Here is a 27,911-nt window from a genome sequence, read left to right as displayed (position 1 = left end):
TATGGTGGTAGGTTTGCCAGAATCATACCACAGTAACACAAAATTTTATGAGCTACTCTTACCTATCTAATACTTGAACCTATTGGAAAAAAAAACTGCCCCCATCATCAACATCTAGGGGTCACATTGACCAAAAGCTCAATTAGACCAACCATATATATATATATATATACCGTGGATATAACAGCAAAACAGTGACTCACAACTTGACACTGCAAGACCTTCTAACATCTCTTTGTCCCCTCTTAGGCAATTCCCCAACCTGAGGATGACATACATTCACTTCAATTTGCTGGGTTGAGGTTGATAATGAGACCAGGTGGGGGTAGCCTACACATAAGCCAGTGGGGGTGGCAGGTGAGTAGTTTCAAATGGTGGTGTGCTCCTCCCACTGTATGATACATCTTTAGCATAGCATTGATTCTGGTTGAGAAATTTAAAATTTAACTAATAGAGTAAATGCCTCTTATAGAAATCAGATTCAAGTAGTAAGATGCCATAAAATTAAATGTATGATTTCAGGAATTATTTTCAATGCACTGTTCTTTTAACACAAAACAGTATAATGTTTATTTGAAACTACAAACAATTTATGAAAGTCAATGTTGTAAATTTGACACAATTCTATTTACCACAAAACATCATATTGCTAAAAAGGCCACAATATTAACATACAAAATATAATTTTCAAGGCTGCAGGACTGAAGTTCATGTTTGTACCTGGTTTGAAGTTAAATGCTACTTATTACAAAAGCATAGGAAAAAAGGCAGAGAAAATGTGGCATTTTGGTTTAAACGACAATACCCATCACATTAACAATACCTAGTAAACAAACAAGCAATTAAGGCAAACTGCCTTTTAAGCTTGTTTGTTGAAGCAAACTGATGTCAGGGGCACATTTCACTCTGTCCACAAGAGCAAGGCATTCCAGCACCAGTTCAAAAATGTTCTCATTAACATGATACTCAAAATAAGCAGCTAGATAAAGTCTCAAAGGCAAGTTAAAAGTCTGCTTGTTGTTTACTATATACTGTACTGTTTACTGTGTTGCATGTGTTTTGAATTATACTTCATTTATGGTAATATTTTGGTTTATGTGCTATGTGTGTTACATGTTTTATCGATGCACTGTGGTCCGGAGGAACATTGTTTTGTTTGGTTGTATGTACATGTAGTCAGGTGACAGTAAACTTGGATTTAATGTGAAATGTTTTGGGTATATACAGGAATGAAGGGATACAACAAAATACAATGTCACATGCTGCCTTGAATACTTGCAGGTAAATTACCAAAATCAGCTTTTGTTTTGTATTCAAGTTACTTTAAAACAACAAGGCTCAATAACTAACCATACTTGCTTCTGCAGTAATACTCAAAATGGATCAGTCTCACTGGGGCATCAGCTTTGAGTCTAGATCCAGACACAGCACAATACCTCCAGTATCAGAGTGTAGACCAACCATAGTTTTAGCCCTGTTTTTAATATTTATTACATCTTTACATAACATGTAAAGAGCCATACTAACACATTGTGTTTAAAGATTTTCTTTCACATGGCACATTTTAGTTTAGCCATGTCATGGGGAATTGAGAGCAGCATCAGGTTAAAGTCCTCCTGTAAAAGGAACCTCCCGAGAAACTATACGAGTTAGTTGGCTGCTTGTAAAATTTACAATGCAGCCAATTTCCTCTCATAACTGCAGTCCTGCAGCAAGCTTGTCATCTTGAAGAGATCAATATAATCCTGAGTTGTATTGCCTAAATTACTGGATTCAGAAAATCCTATACTGTTTTAGACCCACGCCAGTTTTTCTTAAATACTTGTTTTTAAATGTTTTCTGTGTTCAAACTGCCGTCATACACTAGTATCCTGAAGCAGAGGTTCCTTGGCTTCAGAAGGGAGCTGTGAATTGTGTACATGGCCATGGTTACCAGCAAGTTTCTTCCAGCTGCTGGGTCTTACAGACATGTTTCTATATTCCGGGATGAAGAAGGCAACAAGTAAAGCCAGCAATACTGAGCACGCTCCAAATAAGAATGGTGGTCCAGGAATTATCGAGCTCTGTTTAAAACAAAAACAGAAACTTCTATCAAAAATCAAAATAAATATCAATCCACTAACACTGCTCAAGTACTGGAGTGTTTTGTTTTTATATAGGCATCCATTAGTCTTGTGAGACCATGGATTTGCGCCTTGGAAGGTTTCCAGGGCGCAGGCCTGGGCAAGGTTGTATGGAAGACCAGCAGTTGCCCATGCTGCAAGTCTCCCCTCTCCATGCCACCGATGTTGTCCAAGGGAAGGGCATTAGGACCCATACAGCTTGGCACCGGTGTCGTCACAGAGCAATGTGTGGTTAAGTGCCTTGCTCAAGGACACAACACGCTGCCTCAGCCAAGGCTCGAACTAGTGACCTTCAGATCACTACTCGAACGCCTTAACCACTTGGCCATGCGCCAACAGTGTTTTGTTACTGTCCCAACAAACATCCAGAGTACCTTTTGGGAACACCTGTCAGGTATTAGGTCACTTTCTATGAATCTGCTCAGTGTACACCCCTTTCTGTAATAGAACAGCCTGTAATTGCACATTTTCTAGGTCTTAAAGGCATGACTAGTGCTCATGTAACTATCTGCAGAGCTATCATTTCCAGCAAAATAGAATGGGAAGCAAAATAAATGTTCACTTCTTTCTCTTTCCACATTCACATTTTTCCTTCTTACAAACAGATAGTTGAAGTATCACAATTAATCTCTAATTAAGAGGTCCTGGAAACACATGGATCTCCTAATCTAAATTAGGCAACAAATTAAAAAAAACTGCTGGAATTTTCTAATTCTTTTAATATGGGTAAGTAAAAATAATACCAACCAAATACAAGAATCAGACACCTTCTGGAACCTTGCCATTAATGCTGAGGTCAAAAACTTTAAGCACTTTCTGCCTAAATTCCCACTTTGAAATTGGAAAACAATTGAGAAATACTGGATATTCTCTTCAGCCAATCCTTGATACATAAAGTAAGAAAAAAGGGCTTATAGGAAAATGAGCTCTTTGTTTTGGGTAGGTAAACTCATCAACAGTGGGTCAGATGGCAAAGCAAAAGAGAATTAAACAAACATGTATATCTGAACACACAAAATACATTACCTATTGTATACTAAGTTATGATATCCATACTTAGATATAAAACATTCAGCAATGTAAATAAATTGAAAAAAGAATCTGCAGTCGAGTGTCTTATTCATCAGTTAATAGGTTATGTTAATTAATCAAGGAACATGAGTGCAGATGAACCTCTGATGCTTAACTATATATTAACATTACATGACAGTTTGTCAAGTAAACAACTGGTATAAATATTCATATCCTACCTGCTCAGAATGGCTTTCTGTCTTCTTACTGTCAGATGATTCAGCATCATTCTCTGGTGACTCATTTAGTTCAACATGAAAAATATAGAATATAAATCCATAAAGTGCAGGTCCTAGTCCATTACACAACCCTCGAATTCCTGTGATCATTCCTTGAACGACACCTGTAAATAACTGCAAACTGAGTCATGGTTCAAACTTCATAGCTCAAAATTAAATCTTGGTTTTAAATGTCAAATGACTAGTATCACTTGAGTTTAAGCCACATTTAATAACTGAGTTGTTCTATGTGTGTCCAGAGAAGTAAAACAGCTTAAAATCCAAACAGAGGTTATTTGGACACTATTAAAATACAGGTTTCCTTTAAGAAAAAAAAGTTTGTATTTGTAACATTTTGGCATAGAGTGCAAAATGCAGTCATGTGGATGGGGAAACATTTCTTTTTAGAGAAAGGCAAACCAAAGCTATGAGGAAAAAAATTCTCATTTTTAGAGGTTTCAAAACTAATTCAAAAAGTAAAGGATTTTTATTTCTGCTCCATTGTGGCACTGTGGAAATCTTTGTCAGATGCTTCAGCTTTTTTAAAATCTTCCCCTGATAGAAGTAACTTTTGTAGACTTTTAGATTCATCTTGTTATTTATAAGGAGTGTTTGAAATTCAGAATGTCAGCTGGAAGTGTGCAAAAAAAAAAGTTTTCCAAGGGGAATTGTTCTGATGAGGGGGCATAAATTTTATATACTGGTTGTGTCTCTTCACAGTTACTGCCTGACTGACCAAAGGAGTGTCACCAGCAACTCTGTTTCTTTTTGTTTGACCATTACTTTTAATTAGAGGATCTCTAATGGTGAATTATATTTCAGGCTAATTTGAAAATATTCTTTATACTTTATTGTCGCCAAACAATTGATACTAGAACGTACAATCATCACAGCGATATTTGATTCTGTGCTTCGCGCTCCCTGAAGTACAATTCGATAGTAAATATTAAAAATTTAAATTATAAATATAAATAGAAAATAGAAAAGGGAAAATAAGGTAATGCAAAAAAACCGAGAGGCAGGTCCGGATATCTGGAGGGTATGGCCCAGATCCGGGTCAGGATCCGTTCAGCAGTCTTATCACAGTTGGAAAGAAGCTGTTCCCAAATCTGGCCGTACGAGTCTTCAAGCTCCTGAGCCTTCTCCCGGAGGGAAGAGGGACGAAAAGTGTGTTGACTGGGTGGGTCGTGTCCTTTGAAAATATTCACTTCTTTTGAAGCAGAAATTGTGGAAGAACCAAGCATCTGTTGCCATATTTTCAATGTAAAAACTGTGTTCAGTTTTATATGTATGCTAAAAAAAATCATGGATTGCACAGCAATTAACATTCTGGTACTTAATGCATCTTTTAAGAATTATACATTGGTCATTAGTAACAAAGCTAGATTTCTGTCACTACGGCACCCACAAAACTGCAAAAGAAAGATTAAGGTCTTCTAAAAGTATTTGAAAAATAAACGCAAATGCTGGAAGTCTGAAAGAAATGATGCAGGGAACTTTGTTAGTCACGCAGTCTCTAAAGAGAAACAACCAATTCTTAAGGACGTTATCAAGAGGAACTGTTCTGATGACAGGACAAACTCAAATTATATTTTTTGAGCACACTTAAAAAGCTGCGATTCTGAATTTCAAAACACATTCTAAGTAATTTGATGAACGTAATACCTTCAAAAAATCTATTGAGCACAAAGGTGATGCTTGCTAATTCCTACAGAAAAGGTGGCTTTACCTTGTTGGTCTGAATCAGCATTCCGTGATACCAGTGCACTCACTGCTGGGAAAGTAATGCTGGACATAGCTGCCACTGCTCCTGCTGCCCACATCATCCTACAGTCAATGCACAATAATGTTACACAATTAAGCTCTGCAATAATAAAAGAAAACAAGACACAAAACAAATTAGAAAAATGGAAACATATGGGATTGGATCCATTTCTTAAGGGAGGATACATTTGGACAGGATTGAAAATTCCATCTCTGTAATATAAATGTTTTTGCGAGAAAAACACGCAATCCAATTTGAATAAACTGCCTACTGCCTCACCTTCTCATTTCAGAAAATTTGTACATTATGTATAGGTCCTCAGGACCAGATCAAAAGTGACAAAATAGTCCAAGAAACAATGGTGTAGTCCATGACAAAACAAAAATACAATTTGTATTGTCACAAGTGAGAATATATTCCAATGTACAAAAAATTTGTCTTAAACGAGTTTCTTGTGATCGCAAGACCCTGTTGGACATTGGTAATCCAAAGTACTGCAAGCCTAGTTCATTGGCAAGACCAAAGGTGGGGGAGTTGTGTGGCCCAAGCCCTCATGCCTGTTGCTTGTTATAGCTACTGAGCAGAGGAGGCGCCACACGCGATCGGGGAGAGAACAGAGGTGAGGTGGACATGCTGGAGTCCGTGCTAGGTTGGGGGCTGGCCCCTGCAGGTCAGCTCTCCCGTTGGGACTACTCTCCAATGCTCGCTCCTTGGAAGACAAGGAGGGTTAATGCCACCTAACGGCGACTCCTATGCTTGCACCTTCAAAAACAACTCTATTTCCAGCTTTAATATCTCTAGTTTTCCCTTTCAGGGTTCTTTTGAAGACCCTGACCTAGAGTTACATGCTGACTAGGGTTCTTTGCGGGAATGGGACCCACTCTTGGGATTTCATGAATGTCTGTTATTTGGCATGTCAGGGGCTTGGCCTAAGAGCTTCACTTGCCATTGGAGGACCGAGATTTCGTGGCTCTGAAGACGGGGGATCAGAGGTCAGTGTCCGGGCAGAAGACCAGTGTGTCGTGGGAGATGGAAGATCAAGCCTGTGTGCCCAAAGGCCCGAGATCTTTGGGCACAGACCTCGGAAAAAGCGATGCAACGGACTTTTAACATCGTAAACCAGCGAGTTGTTTGTTGTGTCTCCCCTCTCACTGTGAAAAGGAGACACCTCTTTCTCCCTCATTAGGGAGAGAGAGAGAGAGCCTGTGGTATGTTGAATACCGGGAGAACACCCAGTCTTTAGGGTACTCCAAATCTGTGTCTTTGCTGTTGCTTTGCTCATGATTGAGTGTTTGGTGGCAGGTGCTGATGCTTTTTTTTTGCTGGTGGGGGGAGAGGGGATTGTTGTTTGCTGCCGCTTATGCACAGGAGGGAGGGGAGCTGGGGGGGGGACTTTGGGCTTCTAACATTTAACTGTCATTCATTCTTTGGGGGCACTCCTCTGGTTTTGTGGATGGTTGCAAAGACAAAAACATTTCAGGATGTATATTGTATACATTTCTCTGACATTAAATGTGTCTTTGAAACCTTCATCTGCGGCTGACCTACCATGAGTTGAGGAACTGCTGCGTGCTTGTTCTTGTAGAAACGTGGCTCCAAGACAACATGCCATGCCCAATCATTTTTCAGGCCATGCCCCTCACAGACTTGTTCTAACATTATTTTGTGACTGTATGTGCTATCGTAACCACACGTGCTGTATGTGACTGTATATACTATATTTTGCACTTTGGTCCCAGAGCAACAATGTTTCGTTTAACTGAATGACAACTAAACTTGAACTTTCAGTTGATAACACTGCTAGAATCTCCACAATCACTGCCAATTTCCTTTGCGCAAAGTACACCTCCAACCACCGGAGCTTTTTCCCCACCCCCCCACCCCAGATGTCCATTTTTACCAGGGCTCCTAGAGGCTCCACTCTGTGTCATTTGCCACCTTATTGGGAAGGCAGTTATCCTAATCTCATCTCTAGTTCAAAGCTGAACTGAGATTTGTAGCCAAGTGTTTCTGGTGAAACATTGGTATGCAAATAAAGTTCATAGGTTCCACTTGATAGCACAGTTGTTTTACTGCTGATTGGGAAAAGACTGCACAATACTTAGCTGATTTGACAACTTTTGTGAACAAAATATACCTGGGCAGTTTTTAAATAGAATATTTAATTAATGCACTGGAAATGCTTGCATTGAAGCTCGAGAGCAGAAATTTGGGTACCATCTGGGCCCAAAGTCTTTTCTGAATCAAATTCTCTAGGTCTTTGATTTTATTTAGGAGGAACTGTGTTGTTAGATTTCACCTCATAGGAATTAAAGGCATGCAAACCGTGCCACGACTGTCACAACGTCCCTAACTGATAGACTAGTGACCAGTTTCTGTAATGGTAGGAATTTCAGAGGGAAGCCAAGACTGAGGTCCTGGTATGACCTATGGAAACCCATCATCAGAACGAAAAGGCAATTCCAAGTGAAACGAGGAACATAATTGAATTCATGACAGCTGTGGCAGGGCTTGCATGCCATTACTTCCTAAAGGTAAAACAGACCAGCATAAATAGCAGTTAAGCTTCACTCCCTGAAGAGCTCAATACCTTTCTATGAACACTTTGAAAGGGAATTTAACACTACACTTTGTGAATCCCCATAACATCCAGTGACGATCAAATCTCTATTGCAGAGGCCAGTGTCAGAATATCCTTCAAGAAGGTGAAACCTCGTGAAGTGTCAGGCCCCATCAATCCATCTTGCCAGCGACTGAAAACCTGTGCCAACCAACTGGTTGTAGTGTTCAAAGACATTTTCAACTTCCCATTGTTGCAGTCTGAGGTTCCCTCCTACTTCAAAAGGACAGCAATCCCACCAATGCCCAAAAAGAGCAGGATGAGCCTATTATGGCTACAATTAACTCCTGACCTGACAAGGACCTGGACCTACTGCAATTCACTTACCACCACAACAGAACATGTCAGTGGCTCTCCACTCTGCTTTGGAGCACCTAGACAACTGCAAAACATGTCACTGACGCTACCGGTTATGGATTACAGATTAGAGTTCAACACCATGACCTCAATATCAATTACAAGCTTCAAAATCTGTACCTCCCTCTGCAACTGGATCTGTGACTTTCTTTTTGAAAGACTAGTGCAGACTGCTAATAACATGTCCTCTTTGCTGACAATCAACACAGGAGCACCTCAAAGGTGTGTACTAAGCCCACAGCTTCACTCTCTACACTCGACTGTGTGGCTAAGCACAGAGCAAATTCGCTCTATAATTCTGCAGATGACACTGCTGTTGATAGAACCTCAGAAGATGCTGAGGAGGGGTACAGAAGTAATAGATATGCTGGCAGAGTGGTGTAGCAACATCCTTGCATTTGACTTCAGCAAAACCAAGAAGCTGATTTTGGACTTCAGGAAGAGGAAGTTGGGAGAATACACAACAGTCTTCATTGAGGAATCAGCATTGGAAAGAATGAGCAGTTTCATGTACCTGAGTGGCAACATCTTAGAAGATCTAACCTGGGCCCAACAGATTGATGCAATAATGAAGAAGGCATGCAAGTGGCTATACTTAGTTAGGAATTTGAGCATTGGTATGTCATCAAAGACTCTTACAAATGTCTACAGATGTACAATGAAGAGCATTCTCACTGGTGGCATCACTGCATGGTATGGAGCCTCCAATGCACCTGACTGTAAGATACTACAGATGGTGAAAGGCACAGTCAGTTCCATCACCCGGTGCAACCTTCCTCACCATCAAGGAGATATTCAAGAGGCAAGAAAATGGCATCCCATCACCAAGGACCCTCACCATCTGGGACATGCACACTTCTCATTACTACCATCGGGAGAAGGTACATGAGCCTGAAGACATACATTCAATGACTTAGGACTGTTTCTTCCTCTCTGCAATCAGATTTCTGACAGTCCATGAAAACAATCTCATTTTTCCTATCTTTTTACACTATTTATTTTTGCAGTTTATTATAATTTGCCTTTGCAGAGTATTACTACCACAAAACAACAAATTTCAGATCATATATGACAGTACTAATAAATCTGATTCCACTTAGCTACAATACGACTACAAATGGTTCTGTTTTCTTTGGCACCCGCATACTGAGCCAGCCTTCACTGAGAATGGGAATAAAACAGTGCTAATCAGTTATTTAATTATCTACAACAATAATAGCTGTAATAATAGTACTGCAGAGCTTTGCTCTGATCTATTAGTTGTGGGATTATATAAAGTTCTTTTTTTTGCATTTTGTTTAACAAGCATGCAAGCCAATGCTGTAGCTTAAACAAGTTGGTATGGCAATTTTTAGCTATGCCTGTGCTTCTCCCAATTGTAATAGATTACCATCTTATTATTGTGATGCAAAAATAATGGGATATTCCCAACACCACTAAAGATCTTTTTAATGATTACATTTCCGAGAGAAAAGATTAAACTACATACCATGGTTCATAGCCAAATCCATACCAGGCCAATTGCAACATCTGGAATACTAAACCAAGCAGAATAGCATTCTTGTTTCCAATAGATCGCATCAGTAAACTTAGAACTGCTGTCTGAAAAATGTCAACAGTTTTAGTAAATTTTATTTCTTTAGTGCTTCTCACGTAAAAGAAAATTTAAAAAATTCAGAAATGGGAAATGGTTAAGAGAAATATGGGTTGGGGCAAGGAGGTTGCTGAAAATAATTGTTTGATGATTTGAAAGTGGCAATAGAGAGGAATAGGGACTGAAATAAGGCCATTGACGGTAGTGAAGGATAATAACACAAGCATTCCTGTGCAAGAATTGAACATGCATGTAGGAACACACAGCTGCAGCAGACAAGAATGGAGTTACACAAAACAGTGATTTGACAAGTATCTTGAAGTGTATCAGCTATAGCATGGGAGACTGGAAAATAAGGGTTTACTACTATAATTAACGTTCGAGAGATTGGATTTATTTTGAAAGGCTTACTTAGAAAACTTCAATACCAAATGATCTTTAGGCTACATAAGACCTATAGGCCACAAGCTTAGGTGGTGATAAGGCAGCCTACCAGAATGAAACAGGACACCTGGTTCAGTGGTGCCACAATAACGACCTTTGCTCAACATCAGTAAAACTAAAGAGCTGATTACTGAATTGCAGAAGGGGAAAGAGGGTGAACATGCACTAGACTACATTGGAGGATTGACACAACAGAGTCAGCAGGTTTAAATTCCGGGGTATTAACAAACTGGATGACCTTTCCTGGGCCCAACACATAGATGCAATCATAAGGAAATCATGCCAGTGTCTTTACTTTTTATTAAAAAGCTTGTAACAGAACACTTTAGTACACTTCTACGGATGTACTGTTGAAAGTATCCTGACAGGTGATATCATGGTCTAGTACGGCAATGTGAAAGCACAGGAACCCAAGAAGTTGCAGAGTGTGGTAGATTCCGCGAAACGTATCACACGCAAATCCTTCCCCTCCATCGTTAGTATCTATAGGATACACTGCCTAAAGAAGGCAACATCTGTTATCAAAGAACCCCACCATCCGAGCTCTGCCATCTTGTCGCAGCTACTATCAGACAGGAAGTACAAAAGCCTGAAGTCCCACAACACCAGGTTCAAGAACAGCTACCTCCCTTCAACCATGCGGTTCTTGTATCAGTCAGCACAACACTACAATCACTTTGTTCTGAAATGGAATTTGTCTTTTTGTTCTAATTTTGTTTTCTTGTCAAAATTTGTTTTCCTTGTGAACGCTACTTATATGATGCTATGTGTCTGTGACATTGCTGCAAGTAAATTTTAATTTCATTGGTACAGGAAGGGGAAATAGGAAAGTGGGGGGGATATTCTTAATTGTTACATAAGGGCTAACTGGATACTCACTTGTGCAATTATAGAGAGGATTCCAAGGACAGCTATAAACACAGTGACACTTTCTGCTGAAAATCTCATGACCTAACAGAACAAGAAAATGTCAGGAATAATGTTGTTTTAAATTTAATAATCCTAATGCTATATCAGCTTATCATTTCATACAACTTCTAATTGATACAATTATTACTTTGTAGAATTTGTACAAAATAATAACAAAAGTAGGTCCAACTAATTAGCTGAACACAATAGCACAAGACAATGACCAACACGATTTGAAAAATACTAAATCTTTGTTCAAAAGCAAAACAGTATGAATGCTGGAAAGTTAAATAAAAGCATTCAACAGACATCTGCAGAGAGAATATTAGCATTTAAGGTTTATGGGAAGTGATTTAAACACAGGGTTTAAAATATAGAGAAGGAAAGAAATAGAGAAGTTAACAAAGGAAACTCTGAGGGTAGCTCACAAGAGAGATTAATTGACAAAAAATGATAGTGCAAGGACAATGAGAATGGTAACAATAAAATTAATTTAAAAATCACCCAAAGAAAATATAACAAGAAGCAAGATCTTTTTTTTTGATTATTTAAAAATACTGCAGATTCTGGAAATTATTTGAAAATGACGCACTTAAGATCTAAAAGGCTGTACGGTGCCTTGATTAATGGTAAGGTGATGATGCTCCAACTTCATTAAAATGAAGGGTTAACAAGGGTTAGGATGGGCTTGGGACTGCAAGTTAAAATGACAAAGGATGGAAATTCAGAGTCAAGGTTAGGACTGAATGGAAATGTTATACAAAGTGGTCCCTCCATCTCTGTGGTCTCCTCTACAAGGAAGAGACCAAAAAGTCAAAAAGTGAGAAGTGAATGCATTGTGCTATGTTATACACTGTTTATGCAACATGCAGTAAATGGTATCACAGTTGAGTGTAAGTTTGGTCTTTTGAATTGTACTGCAGGGTCCCACTAAAAATAATCACGTGAAATACATACTCAAATTAGCTTTAAAACATTATTATTAATGTTCAACCAACGATTTCTGGAATTTCTACAGGCTATTAGATTTTTAAAATGTTATTCATACCTGTTTGAGGTAAAGAAAAAAACTGGAATACTGCCCAGCTTCTGGCAGATAGGAGAGGAAAACTGTAATACAGATAAGAAGAACTGTTGAATCTTGGCCAACTTTCTTGAGTGACTAGGATAAAAAAAATCATAGGCATTAATTTCAACCTTTGCTAGCCTTTTCACATTTTGAATATATCTATTATCAAATAAACTAAAAAAGCTTAAAATGATCAAGCAAGCATTACTTAAATTTATAATTTTGAGCAGGCGTTCAACAGTTACGTAAGAGAAGTGTTACAAATAGTTCAATATGTAAACTGCAGTGTTTTAAAGTTGCATTTACAAACTGGCTGCAATCAAGAAACCTTTTAAAATTTTACATGAGGTAAAGTTACAGGACTGTGCACCCTAGATTTTTTTTATATAGCTTCAGATGCCATGACCTTCAACAGAGCCCTGATTTCAACGTCATCGAGGCTATCTGGGATTACTTACAGAAGCAAGCGAAACAGCCAAAGTCTTCAGAAGAACTGTGGCAAGTTTTCGAAACAAACTACTGGCCGATTTGCTTATAAAACTACATGACAGGGTACCTAAGAGAATTGCTGCAGTTTTAAGGACATTAATTTGATATAGTTTTTTTTTTACTGTTTACTGCTCTTTTAATTATTTCTAAAATCATCTTTGCTTTACATAATTTTTTTTACCTGTTCCTAAGACTTTTCCACATTTCTGTATGTTCTCAGCATAAAGGTGCATTCAAAATTTCCACAGTATTTCTAACAGCAAATACAATGTACATTGTTCCACTTACAGCAAATGGATCAGCTTGCTCCCATGAGATAGGCGCTTCCCAAGATGCAGGCCGCATTTTTACAGGAAGAGATTCTGGTACAGCCACCAATATGAAACAAATATCTAGCAAAGCAATAGCTGTGGCAAGAATAACCACAAGATTGTCCCCATAAATTCCACCAAGATATGCACCAATGGCTGGGCTAGTAACTAAGCTTGCAGCAAATGTAGCTGAAACCTGGAAATAATAAAGATTGGAATAGTTAGTGCAATACAAAAAGCTAATTTATCACAAGAGAAGGTTAACATGTAGAAATCTCCAAATGAGCTACCGAACTGAAGTGGGACTTTTAATAAAACTCATTAGTCTCAAAATATAGCAATTATAAGATGAATTCACTTGCCTTTATTCAATTATTAGGGAGAAATAAACAAAGCCACTGCTTTTCTTTTAAGAAAATTATAAGCTATTATCCAACTTAAAATGTATATTTCTTCCATATGTAAGGGTTTTTTTTTGTCACTGCGTAGTATAATTAAAATGGCTTCTTTGTTATGTTAACTGCTAAGAAAGTCCTCCCCCTAGCAGTTTGTTTGGATCACATTACTGATAAGAAAGGTGTTACGAACCAATTGGGATAGTTGTTATGCTTTTGGTGTGTCTGAGGATATTGTATGCGTGGGGTTTTGGGGCAGAAGACAGGAGAGAGAGACAGAGGATGGACCAGGTGCTGTGAGTCTGCTAACAGGGTCGGACCCCGAGTGGGGCGTTCGGCGAGGGCAGCAGACGGAGACGGACTCGTGTGGAGTCTGGTCGACCACCATTGTTGGTCCCAGGCGGCTGGACGAGGTGGTCCGAGGGGTCGCGGGGTGAAGAAGAAGGGTCCTGAGCTCCAACTGTTTGTGCACGAAGAGATTGAACTTTGGTAAGTGTGGCGCCTTTGATTTTCCTTTTATATTTTATTCTCTATTAATTATATAGTTCCATTAATATCTATAAACTGTAAATCATTTAATCGTATCTGGTGTATTGTCTGTTATTTGGGCAGGGTGGGGTACATCACACAGCATCCACACAGACCGATTACCCAGTTTGGCGGGGCCGAGGGCTGTTTCCCTAGACGACAGTGAGCCGAGCGACCCTGAGGCTGGCCAGGGGGGCTACACATATATAATAAAAATACAAGATTAGTTACTTGAACAAAAGGGATGCTAATTTTATGAACCATTTGAGCCAGCACTCCAGGCTGAGAACGCAGTTGAGTGTGAGAGGACAGAGTCTGTGACAATCAAAACATGGGGACTTCAGTCTTCTCAATGGTATTGGTATTGGTTTATTATTGTTACATTTATCAAGATACGTGCAGCCTAGGAGATTAGCTTGCCTTCAGAGTTCCGGGATCTTGTGGCTCTGGAGACAGGCGGACTGAAGGTCCGTGTCTCTGCAGGAATCCGGTGTCATGGGAGACGGAAGATTGAAAGCAGCGAGCTGGCTCCTGGCTGTGTGCATAGAGACCTGGGTTCTATGGGCACAGAGCTTGGAAAATGCAACGCCATGGCCTTTTAACATTGTAAATCAGCGAGTTGTTTGTTATGTCTCCCCTCTCACTGTGAAATGGAGACACCTCTTTCTCTCTTATTAAGGAGAGAGAGCCTGTGGTATGTCGAATACCGGGTGAACAAGTAGTCTCTGGGGTGCTGCAAGTCTGTGTCTTTGCTGATGCTTTGCTGCATGCTTGGGTGCTCGGTGGTGAGTGCTGATGCTATTTTTTGCAGGTGGGGGGAGGGGAGATTGTTGCTTTGCTGCTGCTTATACGTGGGAGGGGAGCTGGGGGGGACTTTGGGGTCGTAACATTTAACTGTCATTCATTCTTTGGATGCACTCTGTTTTCGTGGATGGCTGTGAAGAAAAAGTATTTCAGGATGTATATTCTATATCTTTCTCTGACATTAAATGTACCTTTGAAATCTTTGAAAAGTTTTTGGTTTCTGTGCCATCCAAACAGATCATGTCATACATAATTACTCAAAGGTAGTAAAAGGAAAACAGAATGCAAAATACAGCGTTGCAGTTACAGAGAAAGTGCACTGCAGGGATTCAAATAAAATGCCTAGATTACAATAAGTCTATGAGAAGCCTGTTCAAGAATCTGGTAACAGTGGGATAGAAGCTGCTCTTGAGTTTGGTAGTTCATTCTCTCAGGTTTTCCTATATCTTCTGCCTGACATGAAAGACAGGTTGGTTTGTTTGATGGAACTGTGCCGGTTTACACCTCTACAATTTCTTGCAACTTTAGGCACAGAAATTATGCAACCAAAGAGAATGCTTTCTATAGCACATCTATAAAATCTGGCAAGAGTCATTGTGGACATGCTGAATTTCTTTAGCCTTCTCAGGAAGTAGAAGTGTTGGTGTGCTTTTTTGACTTCAACATCCCATAATTGGATCAGGACAAGTTAATGGTGATATTTGCACCGAGGAACTTGAAGCTCTCACCCATCGCAACCTCCGCACTATTAACAGAGACATAAAAGTGTACTCTGTCTGTTTCCTTAAATAAATAACCAGTATCATTGTTTTGCTGGCCTTACAAAAAAGATTGTTTACTTGACACAAAGTGTCTAGACTCTATTATCTCCCTCCCGTACCCTATCTTGTCACTGTTTGAGATCTAAACCACAACGGTCGTGTCATCTGTTATCATAAATAGAGATGGAATATGACCAAGCAACACACACAAAATGCTGGAGGAACTCAGCAGGCCAGGCAGCATCCATGGAAAAGAGTACAGCCAATGTTTCGGGTCAAGACTTCTCAGCAGGGCTGGGGTAAAAACGATGAGGAGTCAAGAGTTAGAAGATGGGAGAAGGGGAGGAAGAAACACAAGGTGAAACACAATGGGCAGGCAAGGAGATAAGGTGAGAGAGAAAAGGGGATAGGGAATAGCTCTCACCTTGCCTGCCCATCACCTCCCTCTGGTGCTCCTCCCCCCCTTTTCTTTCTTCCATGGCCTTCTGTCCTCTTCTATGTTATTCCCCCCTTCTCCAGCCCTGTATCTCTTCCACCATTCAACTTCCCAGCTCTTTACTCCAACCCCTTCCCCCTCTCAGTTTCAACTATCAGCTTGTGTTTCTTCCTCCCCTCCCCCCATCTTCCAACTCAGATTCATTTTTTTTCCTGCCAGTCCTGCCTAAGAATCTCAGCCCAAAATGTCACCTGTACTCTTTTCCATAAAAGCTGCCTGGCCTGTTGCGTTCCTCCAGCATTTTGTGTGCATTGCTTGGATTTCCAGCATCTGCAGATTTTTTCCTGTTTGTGATTGGAATATGAACAGTCATGAATGTACAGAGAATATAGTGTGGGGCTGAAGATGCAACCTTGCAGAGTGTTGAGGGTAATTGTTGCACGTGTTTATTAACTGCAGTCTGTTGACCAGGAAGTCAAGGATCCAGATGCAGAGGAAGTGGTGCAGAATCAGAGGTCAACGAGTTTGGAGATGAGCTTATTTATGTTTACCTGCAAGAAACTTTACATATCCAAAGTGGGGAGTGTTAAAATTGATAGTGGGAAGTTAAGCATCTAGAAACCTGTGAATGGGAAACAGGAGGTCAAAATTAAAGCTATAGATGGGATTATGGGAGTGGCTAAAAACCCACCAATAAATATGATAAACCCATGATCTGATAGATAAGGATGTGCAGAATTAAATAAGAAATCCCTAGAATTAAACAATTGAAGAATCTGATGGGCTGCAATGTTGCATACAAGAAGGTTACAGTTTACAAGGATGGAAGTGGGAAGAGTGCAGAAATAATACATGATAGACCCAATCAAAGAGGATGTTAAATCTTCAATCTCAGGGTGGCTACTTTTGTTGTGGGAAAGGCTAAGCTTGCTTTAGCTATTCAAAGGAACATATGGAGCACGGTTTTTAAGGCAAGAATAACTCAAAGAAAAGGAGTGATAGTTAGCAGCAGTACTCTCAATGGATCAGATTAAATATTCCTGTTTCAGCTTGTTAAGCCTGATTTATACTTCTGCGTCAAATGTACACCGTAGGTACCGCGTACCCTGCGCCATAGGGTGATGTGCACCTCCCCAAAAGAGTAACTCGCCCGTCGTGGCAACGCAGACCACAACAACTGCGACTGGTCTGCTTGGTAGCATCGCATTTCCTCCTACGCATTTCCAGTTGCTTTTCTCCGCCATGACTGTACACTGATGCGAAATAAATGGTTGGAGATGATGAACCAAATTGTCAAATCTACCTGCCAACATCCGAAAATATTTGAAATGCATTTCCTCGTCCATGTCTCTCACGAAGAAACTCAGCACAGTGGCATAGAAACCCCACCGCCAACTAGCGTTTTGGCGGTGAATTGCAGAGCAACGCAGACACAACTACGCATGCTTGCTACGGAGTAGGGTTACGCAAAAGTATAAATCAGGCCTACAGTACAGCCCGTACGCACATGTATAAATCAGGCTTTACAGCTAAAATGCACAACTGCTTCCAAGGTCAGCACAGTCAACGAAGATGTCTTAATGCGTTTAAATGAATTATTGCTGCTTAAAACCAATGGAAACAACAGTCTCCGGTCGGAAGAGCCCACGGAGGACACCTCGGAGGAAGTGTGGGTGTAGATCAGGATTACAAGTGCGTTTAAGGAAACGGGGTTTTAAACTCCCTATACCAACTATCTTGCTGGCGAACGTGCAGTCTCTGGTGAATAAAATTGATGATCTCAGAGCTAGGGTGCTGAATCAGAGGGGCATTAGGACTGCATATGTCCTTTGTTTCACAGAATCCTGGTTAACTTCCACACCGGATGCAGTGATTCAGATTGACGGATAGATCTAGAGTCTCTCAAAAGCAAAGGTGGAGGAGTGTGCCTCATAATCAACTGTTCTTGGTGCACAAATATATCAGTCAGTGCTATCCCAATTCTGCTTACCAGACCTGGATTATCTAGCAGTAAAGTGTCGTCCTTTTTACCTACCACAGGAGTTCTCTGCAGTCATTCTGGTAGCAGTTTACATTCCACTTCAGGCCGATGTCAAGCAGGCTTCAGATAATCTGAGCAATGGGATCAACATGCACGAAACAGCGCACCCTAATGCCTTCACCATCGTTTTGGGAGAGTTTAACAAGGCCAGTCTGAAAAAATCACTAAGCAATTACCATCAACATATCACTTGCAATACCAGAGGAAACAACACACTGGACCATTGCTACACCACCATCAAGAATGCCTACCGTACTATTCCACGCCCTCACTTTGGGATGTCTGATCACTTAGCTGTACTTCTACTCCATGAGTATAGGCAGAGACTGAAGACTGCAGCACCAGCAGTGAGGATCAAGAAGGTTTGGACAAGGGAAGCACAGGAGCACCTACAGGACTGCTTTGAATCGGTGGACTGGACTGTATTCAGGGATTCATCTTTGAATCCGGATGAGTATGCAGCAGCTGTTATAGACTTCATTAAAACCTGTGTGGATGAGCGGGTGCCCACAAAGACTTACTGTATATTCCCAAACCAAAAGCCATGGATGAACCAGGAGATATGTCGTCTGCTAAAGGCTAGCTCTGTGGCATTCAAGTCTGGCAACCCAGGCCTGTACCAGAAAACCAGGTATGATTTGTGGAGGGCTATTGGGTGAAGAGACAATTTCAAACGATGCATGGCAACTCTGGCAGGTTATGCAAGACATTACTTCCTACAAAGTGAAACCCAATAATGTGAATGGCAGCGATGATTCACTACCAGATGAACTCAACGGCTTTCCACGTACGCTTTGAATGGGAGAACACAACTACAGCTGTGAAAATCCCTGCTGCACATGATGACCCTGTGATCTCTGTCTCACAGGCCGATGTTAGACTGTCTTTAAAGAGAGTGAACCCTTGCAAAGCAAGGTCCTGATGGAGTACCTGGTAAGGCTCTGAAAATCTGCGCCAACTAGCGGGAGTATTCAAGGACATTTTCAACCTCTCACTGGTACAGGCAGTAGTTCCCACTTGCTTCAAAAAGGCAACAATTATACCAGTACCTAAGAAGAATAATGTGAGCTGCCTTAATGACTATTGCCTGGTAGCACTCACATCGGCAGCAATTAAATGCTTTGAGAGGTTGGTCATGACTAGACTGAACTCCTGCCTCAGCAAGGACCTGGACCCATTGCAATTTGCCCATCACCACAATAAGTCAACAGCAGACGCAATCTCAATGGCTCTCCACATGGCTTTAAACCACCTAGACAACACAAACACCTACGTCAGGATGCTGTTCATTGACTATAGCTCAGCATTTGATACCATCATTCCCACAATCCTGATGGAGAAGATGCAGAACCTGGGCCTCTGTACCTCCCTCTGCAATTAGATCGTCGACTTCCTAACCAGAAGACCACAGTCTGTGCGGATTGGTGATAACATATCCTCCTCACTGACGATCAACATTGGCGCACCTCAGGGGTGTGTGCTTAGCCCACTGCTCTACTCTCTGTATAGACATGACTGTGTGGCTAGGAATAGCTCAAATACCATCTACAAATTTGCTGACAATAGAACCATTGTTGGTAGAATCTCAGGTGGTGATGAGAGGACGTACAGGAGTGAGATATGCCAACTAGTGGAATGGTGCCGCAGCAACAACCTGGCACTCAACATCAATAAGGGCTGATTGTGGACTTCAGGAAGGGTAAGACGAAGGAGCACATACCAATCCTCATAGAGGATCAGAAGTGGAGAGAGTGAGCAGTTTCAAGTTTCTGGGTGTCAAGATCTCTGAGGATCTCACATGGCCCCAACATATCGATGTAGTTCTAAAGAGGTCAAGACAGCAGCTATACCTTATTAGGAGCTTGAAGAGATTTGGCATGTCAACAAATACACTCAAAAGCTTCTATAGTTGTAACGTGGAGAGCATTCTGACAGGCTGCATCACTGTTTGGTAGGAGGGGCTACTGCACAGGACCGAAAGAAGCTGCAGAAGGTTGTAAATCTAGTCAGCTCCATCTTGGGCACTAGCCTACAAAGTACCCAGGACTTCTTTAGGGAGCGGTGTCTCAGAAAGGCAGCGTCCATTATTAAGGACTTCCCGCACCCAGGGCATGCCCTTTTCTCAATGTTACCATCAGGCAGGAGATATAGAAGCCTGAAGGCACACACTCAGCGATTCAGGAACAGCTTCTTCCCCTCTGCCATCCGATTCCTAGATGTACATTGAAGCTTTGGACACTACCTCACTTTTTAAAAAACTAAACAGTATTTCTGTTCTTGCACATTTTAAAATCTATTCAATACATGTAATTGATTTACTTGTTTATTTATTGTTTTATTGTATTTATTATTAATTTCTCACTCTCTCTCTCTCTGATAGTTTATGCACTGTACTGCATTGAACTGCTGCTGCTAAGTTAACAAATTTCACGTCACATGCTGGTGATAATAAACTGATTCCGATTCTGCGTTAAAAATAACTCATTCACTGAAGCAGCATTTCATCTAGTGTTGGTGAAAGAAAAATAATGTGTAACCATATCCTGTGCAACACAATGAGTAATTCAACTAAAAACACTGTACCACACTAATGGAAGTTATCACAGAGCTTCTAATGTTCCAAATAGGATTTTCAGTTTTTCCATTAAATAATTTTCCTCTGTGTGCCCAATTAAATTAGTCTGGATAATAATGTATAATAAAAAATTCATTTACCAATCCATAGGCCATACTTCTTTCATGTTCCTGTGTTATGTCAGCTACATAAGCAAATACTACAGAGAAGGTTACAGCAAATACTCCAGACACAGAGATAACTGCAAAATACCACCTAAGGGAAAAAAATACAATGAGAGTTTTGATATCAGAAGAAATTTAAAAGAAAGTCATAATACATTTGTGGATGACACCAAGATTGGGGTCTACTAAACAAGAAAGACCATCAAATCATTAAGTGGAATCTGGAACAGCTGGAAAAACAGTATGAACAATTTAATCTGGACAATGTGAGGTGGTGCACTTTGGGAGGAAAAACCACAGTAGGGCTTACACAGTGAACAGTAGTGCACTGACGAGTGTGGTAAACAGAGATCTGGGAATACAGAACCATAATTTCTTAAAAGTGGCTTCACAGGTAGATAGATTTGTAAACAGAACTTTTGGCACATTGTCCTTCATAAATCAAAGCATTGAGAACAGGAGTTGAGATGTTATGTTGAAGTTGTATAGGACATTAGTGAGGCCTAATTTGGAGTATTGTGTGCAGTTCTGGTTACTTACCTACAGGAAGGATATTAGTAAGACTGAAAGAGTACGGAGAAAATGCATAAGGATGTTGTCAGGACCTGAGTAATTGGGAAAGGTTAAATAGGTTAGGACTTTATTCTCTGGGAGAATGAGGAGAGATTTGAGAGGTGTACAAAATTATGAGGGGTACAGATATGATAATTGCAAGCAGGCTTTTTCCACTGAGGTTGGGTGAGACAAGAACTAGAAGAGATTTAGAAACAGTGTGTATGTTTTTTATCTCCCGAACCCTAATTGTCCAAGATGATAAGAAATCATTGAAGTCTGTCTGACAGAGGCAATCCTGAACTGCCTTTGGCTTGGGAACTTCAAAATTTAGACTGTGTGATAAATTTTAAAGTCAGGTGAATATGTTGCTTATAGTGAATTTGTAGGTAGTTCTTGTACTAAGGACCTTCCACCCTTGCCTTTCTGGAGAGTCAAGTTTGCAGAGTCTGCCTTTTTCATTCACCACATATGTAAATAAACTTACCATGGACTAATTTTCATTAAAGGAATAGGAGCACAAGTGAAAAAAACAGTCAGCAGGAGAAAGGACTTTCGCCCCCACACATCTGAAAGTGCACCTATCAAGGGTGCACTCAGAAATGACAGTAATCCCTGAAGGAAAAAAAACTTTGCATCAGTATGTTCATTTTTATTTCATTTACACAGAAAATTAAACCAATTAATTTTGACAATACCTTGCATTAAGTTTTTTCCCTATACTTGAAATTATTACCGCAACAAAAATAAATAAAACTATAGTTAAAGTTGCTGATTTCACATTAACTAAAGGAAAAGAACACTTTATTATTTATTATGCAGCTGCAGTCCAGTAATGCAATTCAATCTCTAGCTAAAGATAACTACTTCTAGCTGAGCCATATACAGGGAGCATGATGGACTGTGAGCCTTCCAGCTCCCAAAAGCAAACTATTCCTTAAATGGACAAGCACTCTTAGATAAGGTGTAGTTTATGTGAGTGGCTGGATAGATTTATTGCTCAAGCGTGCCACAGATGAATCTTTTGAGTATTTTTTCTGTTATTAACCCAATGATCATCTGTCTTTTTTCCTACCTCTCCAGAAAATTTACATGGCACTAGAGGAGGAGGGAATAAAGGAATCAACTGGCCCTGATGCACCTGACATTAGGACATAACAAGGTTTTATAAACCATTTATACTTTCTCTGTCTCTCACTTTGACATGTGGCTTCCAGCTCCAAATGAATAGTACTGAGAAAACAAAAATCAAGAACTCAACTATGATTTTAAAAGTACCTTTCTATAAAAAGAACAATTTATCAAATTGCTGAGAAATTTACAAGAATTTCAGCTTTACCTTTACACCCTGGATTAAGCCATTCATCAAGAATGTATGTTTGGGAAATGTTTCACGCAAGACCTAGAGAATATAAGAATAGAAACTGTCCATCACAATGTTACCTTATTAAACAAACACCAGCTTGTAAACAACCTGACCTGTTCATCAGCATTGCAAAAAAGTTAAGATTTTTTATATTTTCAACTGTAATAAAATCTGAAATTTACAGTAGATTAATTTTAATCCCACAGGTTCCAATTCCCACCTTTCAAATACATAACAACCTTTATTCCTTCATTTTTCATTTTGGCTGAGTGCAAAATATGCATCATTAAAGTCTTGGGCTCACTTGCTAAGTTAACAACCCAACTATGGGAATGGATTGGATACTTTACTTCTCAATGTAAATGAAAAACAGACCTTTGAGCTATAACTCATTATCTATGGTTTTATCTCTTGCATGTTAGCAAGACAATTTATATTACCAACAACCTACGGGAGTTGGAAATTCAGATGCAACTGAAAATCATAAACAACTGATATGCCAACACATGGACTAAGCTAGTCAAGAAGTATAATCAAGTAAATTCAACAAATTAATAAGAGAGAAGAAAGTTATTTGAGCATAGAGAGAGTTATATATTAGCCTTTCAATTCAGGAAATTTGAATGATATACTTTATAGTTCTAGACACTGAATTTGCAAAATGTTGTCTTATTTGTGGACCCCTAATTTAGCACCTACCAACATTATAATTTGGACCAGCCCCATGATGGTTGGTGGATAACATATTTAAAAATGAGCTATTTTGGTTTGTTGGTATAGAGGGAGCTTGGCAGTTTCTTAGGCCTTTGATACAGACAAAGAGTATCTCAAAAGGGGAGGGGTGTGCTCCCTTATCTCATCGTAATTCCTTCACTTTGAACACAATTTAAAATCCAAATAACTCAAGCACTTAACAGTATTCAAAGGAAATTTTAAATAAAAAATTAGAAAAGATTTCATGACATTTGATAATTATTTATTTTTCACATTCAAGGTTATCTTTTTATTCTACAATTCAGTCCAAATTAGGAAGAGTGTCCTGTATAGAAACATCAAACAAAAATAAGGACAAAGGGGGATGTTGGAGGAAAAGATGTATTAAATATCATAGTCATTCCAGCAAGAGGGTTAACCAGTCTAACATGGAAATGGAAGCTAGTATTCTGATTTTACATCAGAACTCATCTCATCTTACTGCATGAACAGATTGTATTTAATTAATATTAATCCAATGTGAACAAAACCACTGGTATTGAAACAGACTAGCAATGCAGTCATTCAGTGGGAGAGCTTCATCCCATATTTTACAAGTGGATGCTTTCTCCTTTCAGATCCCTTAATTGATTGAAATATATTTGGAATAAATGATTTTTTTTTCAAGGAGAAATCATATTTGTATAGAATGAAGTCAAAAAATATAATTTTATATAGAATCACATTATTGCAGCCTAATTACAAAATAGCTAATTCAATACCAACAGTAATCATCAATCTGCCAGTGATAATATGTCTGATTCTGATTTTAGATCTCACTCTGATTAACAAAGGCAATATAATTTAGATAACAACTTACCACAAGCGTTGGTGCTGTCAGAAGTCCCCAAGCAAAGAACTCTAGAAATATTACTATCACAGCATGGTATACACTTGGTGCACCTATTCCTTGAGGCTACAATAAGAAAATACAAATATTGTGGCATTTAAATGAGTCCTTTGATTAAATCCTTGGAATCCATGTGCAACTTTGGAACTACTGGCACCACAATCAGTAAAATAGCCTCCTGAATGCACTTGTGCCTTTTTTTTATATAGGAAGGATGCAGAATTAAATCAATGATACCAACCAAAATATCACAATATCTTACAATGTTTCTGAAGACAAGGTCGGGTTGGAAGCATATCAAAGTTCAAAGTAAAATTATTATCAAAGTGCATATGTCACCATAAACAACCCTGAGATTCATTTTCTTGCAAGCAATCACAGTAAATACAAGTAACACAATTTTATCAATGAAAGGCCACACCCAACAGTAAAAAAAACATAGTGCAAATATAAAAAAAAATAATAAATAAATAGGCAATAAATATCAAGAAAATGAGATTAAGAGTCTGTGAAAATGAGTCCAGTTCAGTGATGGGGTGAGTGAATTTGAGTGAAGTTATCCCCTCTGGTTCAAGAGACTAACAGTCGAGGGTTAATAACTCTTTCTGTACCTGGTGGAACAGGTACTGAGGGTCCGGAACCTCATTCCTGATGGCAACAGCAAGAAAAGAGCATGGCCTATGGTGGGGGGGTCTTTGATGATGGATGCTGCTTTCCTGCGATAGTGCGCCATGTAGATGTACACAATGGTGGGGAGGGCTTTACCCATGATAGACAGAGCAGTATCTACTACTTTTTGTAGGCTTTTTCGTACAAGGGCATTGGTGTTTCCATATCAGGTCGTGATGCAATCGGTCAATTATACTCTCCACCACATATCTATAGAGATCTGTCAATGTTTTAGAAGACATGCTGTATCTTTGCAAACTTCTAAGAAAGTAGAGGTGCTGCCATGCTTTCTTTGTAATGGCACCTGCCTGCTGGACCCAGGACAGATCCTCTGAAATGATAACAACAAGGAATTTAAAGTTGCTGACTCTCTCCACCTCTGATCCCCAAATGAGGACTGACTCATGGACCTCTGGTTTCCTCCTTCTGAAATCAATAACCATCTCCTTGGTCTTGCTGACATTGAGTGAGAGGTTGTTGTTGTGACACCACCCAGCCAGATTTTCAATCTCCCTCCCACATGCTGATTCATCACCACACTTGATTCAGCCAACAATAGTGGTATTATCGGTAAACTTAAACATGGCATTGGAGATGTGCTTAGGCTTACAGTCATCAGAAACCCTTAATTACCAATATGACCAATATTACCAGAATTGATCGTGATTCAGTGCCAAAGATAAAATCCAGCACAATACCATAACAGACAACACTATAGCAACAAACAATTTACAAGACAAACAGCCATGAGAAATCAACAATTAGTGCAAACATAAAGAATCAAACTTAAATAATTGTGAACATATGAACAGACTAATTAATTATCAGAACAAGGAAAGCAGGAAAGACCATTTAATGTATGTTGTGTAGGGACAGTTAGGGTATTAGATCTCAGTGAGTTTTGTTGAGAAGCTGTTTAGCTACAGGATAGAAGCTTTGGAAATGATGCGCAGTTCTGGAGGTGACGGACTTGTAGAACTCCATGATGGCAATTTGATGAATAGGAGTCTGCTAGGGTGGGTGGAATTAGTAGTTTCCACCTCTCTCTTTTCTCTGGTAACAAACAGGTCTTTTAATGGCAGTTGCTGAAAGCCAATGATTTTCTCCACTGAGCGGACCACGTTGCAAGCTGGACTTGGAGAGGGAGGAGACACCAGGAAAATGAATGGTGATAGAGGTGGTTATAACACTCTCAATGATAGATGAGTAACATTTCATAAGGATACACCCTGAGATATTAAGTTTCCTAAGCTGGCGTAGGAAGAACAATCTCTGCTGGGCTTTCCTAGTGATGAATGTAATGTCTTGTCCCACTTCAATGTATGGTAATAGTCACTAGGAATTTGAATGACTCGACCACAAACACAGCCCGCCCATTAATTTCCAAGGGGAGGGTAGTTGGTGGAAGTCAATTCTCATTTCCACTGAGATGATGGGATCATAAAGCTATAATTATGAATTATGATTATAAATACAGTGTGAATAGAGCAGGGGGCTAAGCCTTTGAGGTGTAGTGCCGAAGGAGATTGTGGAAATTCATCCAAGCTCTACCTGCTATTCGAAGTAAAACTACCTGTAAACATATCATCTGCAAACAAACATGGCCACTGGACTTCCTGGGAAAACTGGCTTTTAAAAGTTCACATTCATAGCGGTTCGTGCACTTATGTCCACAATCCTTACATAAGCAACTGAAAATTCTTTCTATCACAACCAATATATAATCCAATACTTTATACTTGGGAGAAAACATACATTGATCAAACATTTTGAACAGCCGTGGTAGGGCTTGAATGCTATTACCTCTTAGAAAGTGAAATCGAGCAACACAGGTGACAAAAGGGTTTCATCTCCAGATGAGCTCAATGCCTTCGATGCTCGCTTTGACCGTCAAAACAAGGAGTAACCATCACGATCTCCCACAGCTCCCAATGACCCTGTGATTTCAGTCTGAGGATGACATGAAAGCATCCTTCAGGAGGGTGAACCTATGGAAAGCATCTGACTCAGATGGGATACCTGGCTGAGGACTAAAGACCTGTGCTGATCAACTGGATGCAGAATTCCCTGAGATCTTCAGCAGTCTGAGGAACCCACCTGCTTCAAGCAAGCTTCGATTATACTGGTGCCCAAGAAGAACATGGTAACCTGCCTCAATGACTGTTGTCCAGTAGCATTTACACCCACAGCAATGAAGTGTTTTGAAAGGTTAGCGATGAAACACACCAACTCCTGCCTGAGAAGTGAACTGCATGCACTCCAGATTGCCTACCAGCACAACAGATCCATAGCAAATGCTATATCATTAGCTCTTCACTCATCCCTGGAACATCTAGACAGCAAAGATGCATACATTAGGATGCTCCTTATTGACTACAGCTCAGGATTTAATTCTATCATCCCCTCAGAACTAATCAATAAGCTTCAAGATCTTGGCATCAATACAGTACCTCCTAGTACAATTCCATCCTCGATTTCCTCACTTACAGACCAAAGTCAGTTTAGATTGGCAACATCTCCACAGTCTTCATCAGCACAGGTCTGCCACAAGGCTGTGTGCTTAGCCCCCAATCTACTTACTTTACATTTATGACCGTGTGGCTAAGCACAGCTCCAACACCATATTTAAATTTGCTGACCCCACCACTGCCACTGGCTGAATCAAAGGTGGCGACGAGTCAGCAATTAGGAGAGTAATTTGAAAATCTGGCTGAGTGGTGGCACAACAGCAACCTCTTACTCAATGTCAGCAGGACCAAGGATATGATTGTTGACATCAGGAGAAGGAAACCAGAGGTCTATGAGCCTGTCTTCATTGGGGATCAGAGGTAGACAGGGTGAGCAACTTTAAATTCCTCAGTGTTATAATTTCAGAGGACCTGTCCTGGACCCAGCATGCAAGTGCAATTACAGCAGCACCTTTTACTTCCTTAGAAGTTTGAGAAGATTTGACATGACATCTAAAACTTTGATAAATTTCTGTAGATGTGTGATGGAGAGTATATTGACTGGCTTCATCACAGCCTGGTATGCAAATCCTAATGTTC

The 27,911-nt window shown here is 39.9% G+C and overlaps 1 protein-coding gene across 2 annotated transcripts in view; it reads right to left on the bottom strand.

Moving 5' to 3' along the window:
• Positions 1–536: 536 nt before the first annotated feature.
• The window catches only part of LOC134354730 (hippocampus abundant transcript 1 protein), a 31,542-nt gene continuing 4,167 nt past the window's right edge, over positions 537–27,911 (bottom strand). The window contains exons 2-13 of one of the 2 annotated variants that reach the window (XM_063063915.1): positions 26,668–26,814; positions 24,166–24,261; positions 22,566–22,628; positions 21,714–21,841; positions 20,651–20,765; positions 12,948–13,166; positions 12,150–12,263; positions 11,072–11,143; positions 9,644–9,756; positions 5,142–5,239; positions 3,374–3,537; positions 537–2,063 (exon numbers count right to left, since the gene is read on the bottom strand). In XM_063063915.1, the coding sequence (XP_062919985.1) occupies positions 1,857–2,063; positions 3,374–3,537; positions 5,142–5,239; positions 9,644–9,756; positions 11,072–11,143; positions 12,150–12,263; positions 12,948–13,166; positions 20,651–20,765; positions 21,714–21,841; positions 22,566–22,592 (1,257 nt within the window). In that variant the 5' untranslated portion in view covers positions 22,593–22,628; positions 24,166–24,261; positions 26,668–26,814 and the 3' untranslated portion in view covers positions 537–1,856. The remainder of the gene's footprint in view (positions 2,064–3,373; positions 3,538–5,141; positions 5,240–9,643; positions 9,757–11,071; positions 11,144–12,149; positions 12,264–12,947; positions 13,167–20,650; positions 20,766–21,713; positions 21,842–22,565; positions 22,629–24,165; positions 24,262–26,667; positions 26,815–27,911) is intronic. The other variant, XM_063063914.1, reaches the window with a different exon arrangement.

Source organism: Mobula hypostoma, chromosome 12 (genome assembly GCF_963921235.1).
Source record: "Mobula hypostoma chromosome 12, sMobHyp1.1, whole genome shotgun sequence".
NCBI classification, from domain to species: Eukaryota; Metazoa; Chordata; class Chondrichthyes; order Myliobatiformes; family Myliobatidae; genus Mobula; species Mobula hypostoma.
The sequence above is the reverse complement of the archived record's forward strand: the minus strand, read 5'-3'. Positions and strand labels throughout refer to the sequence as shown.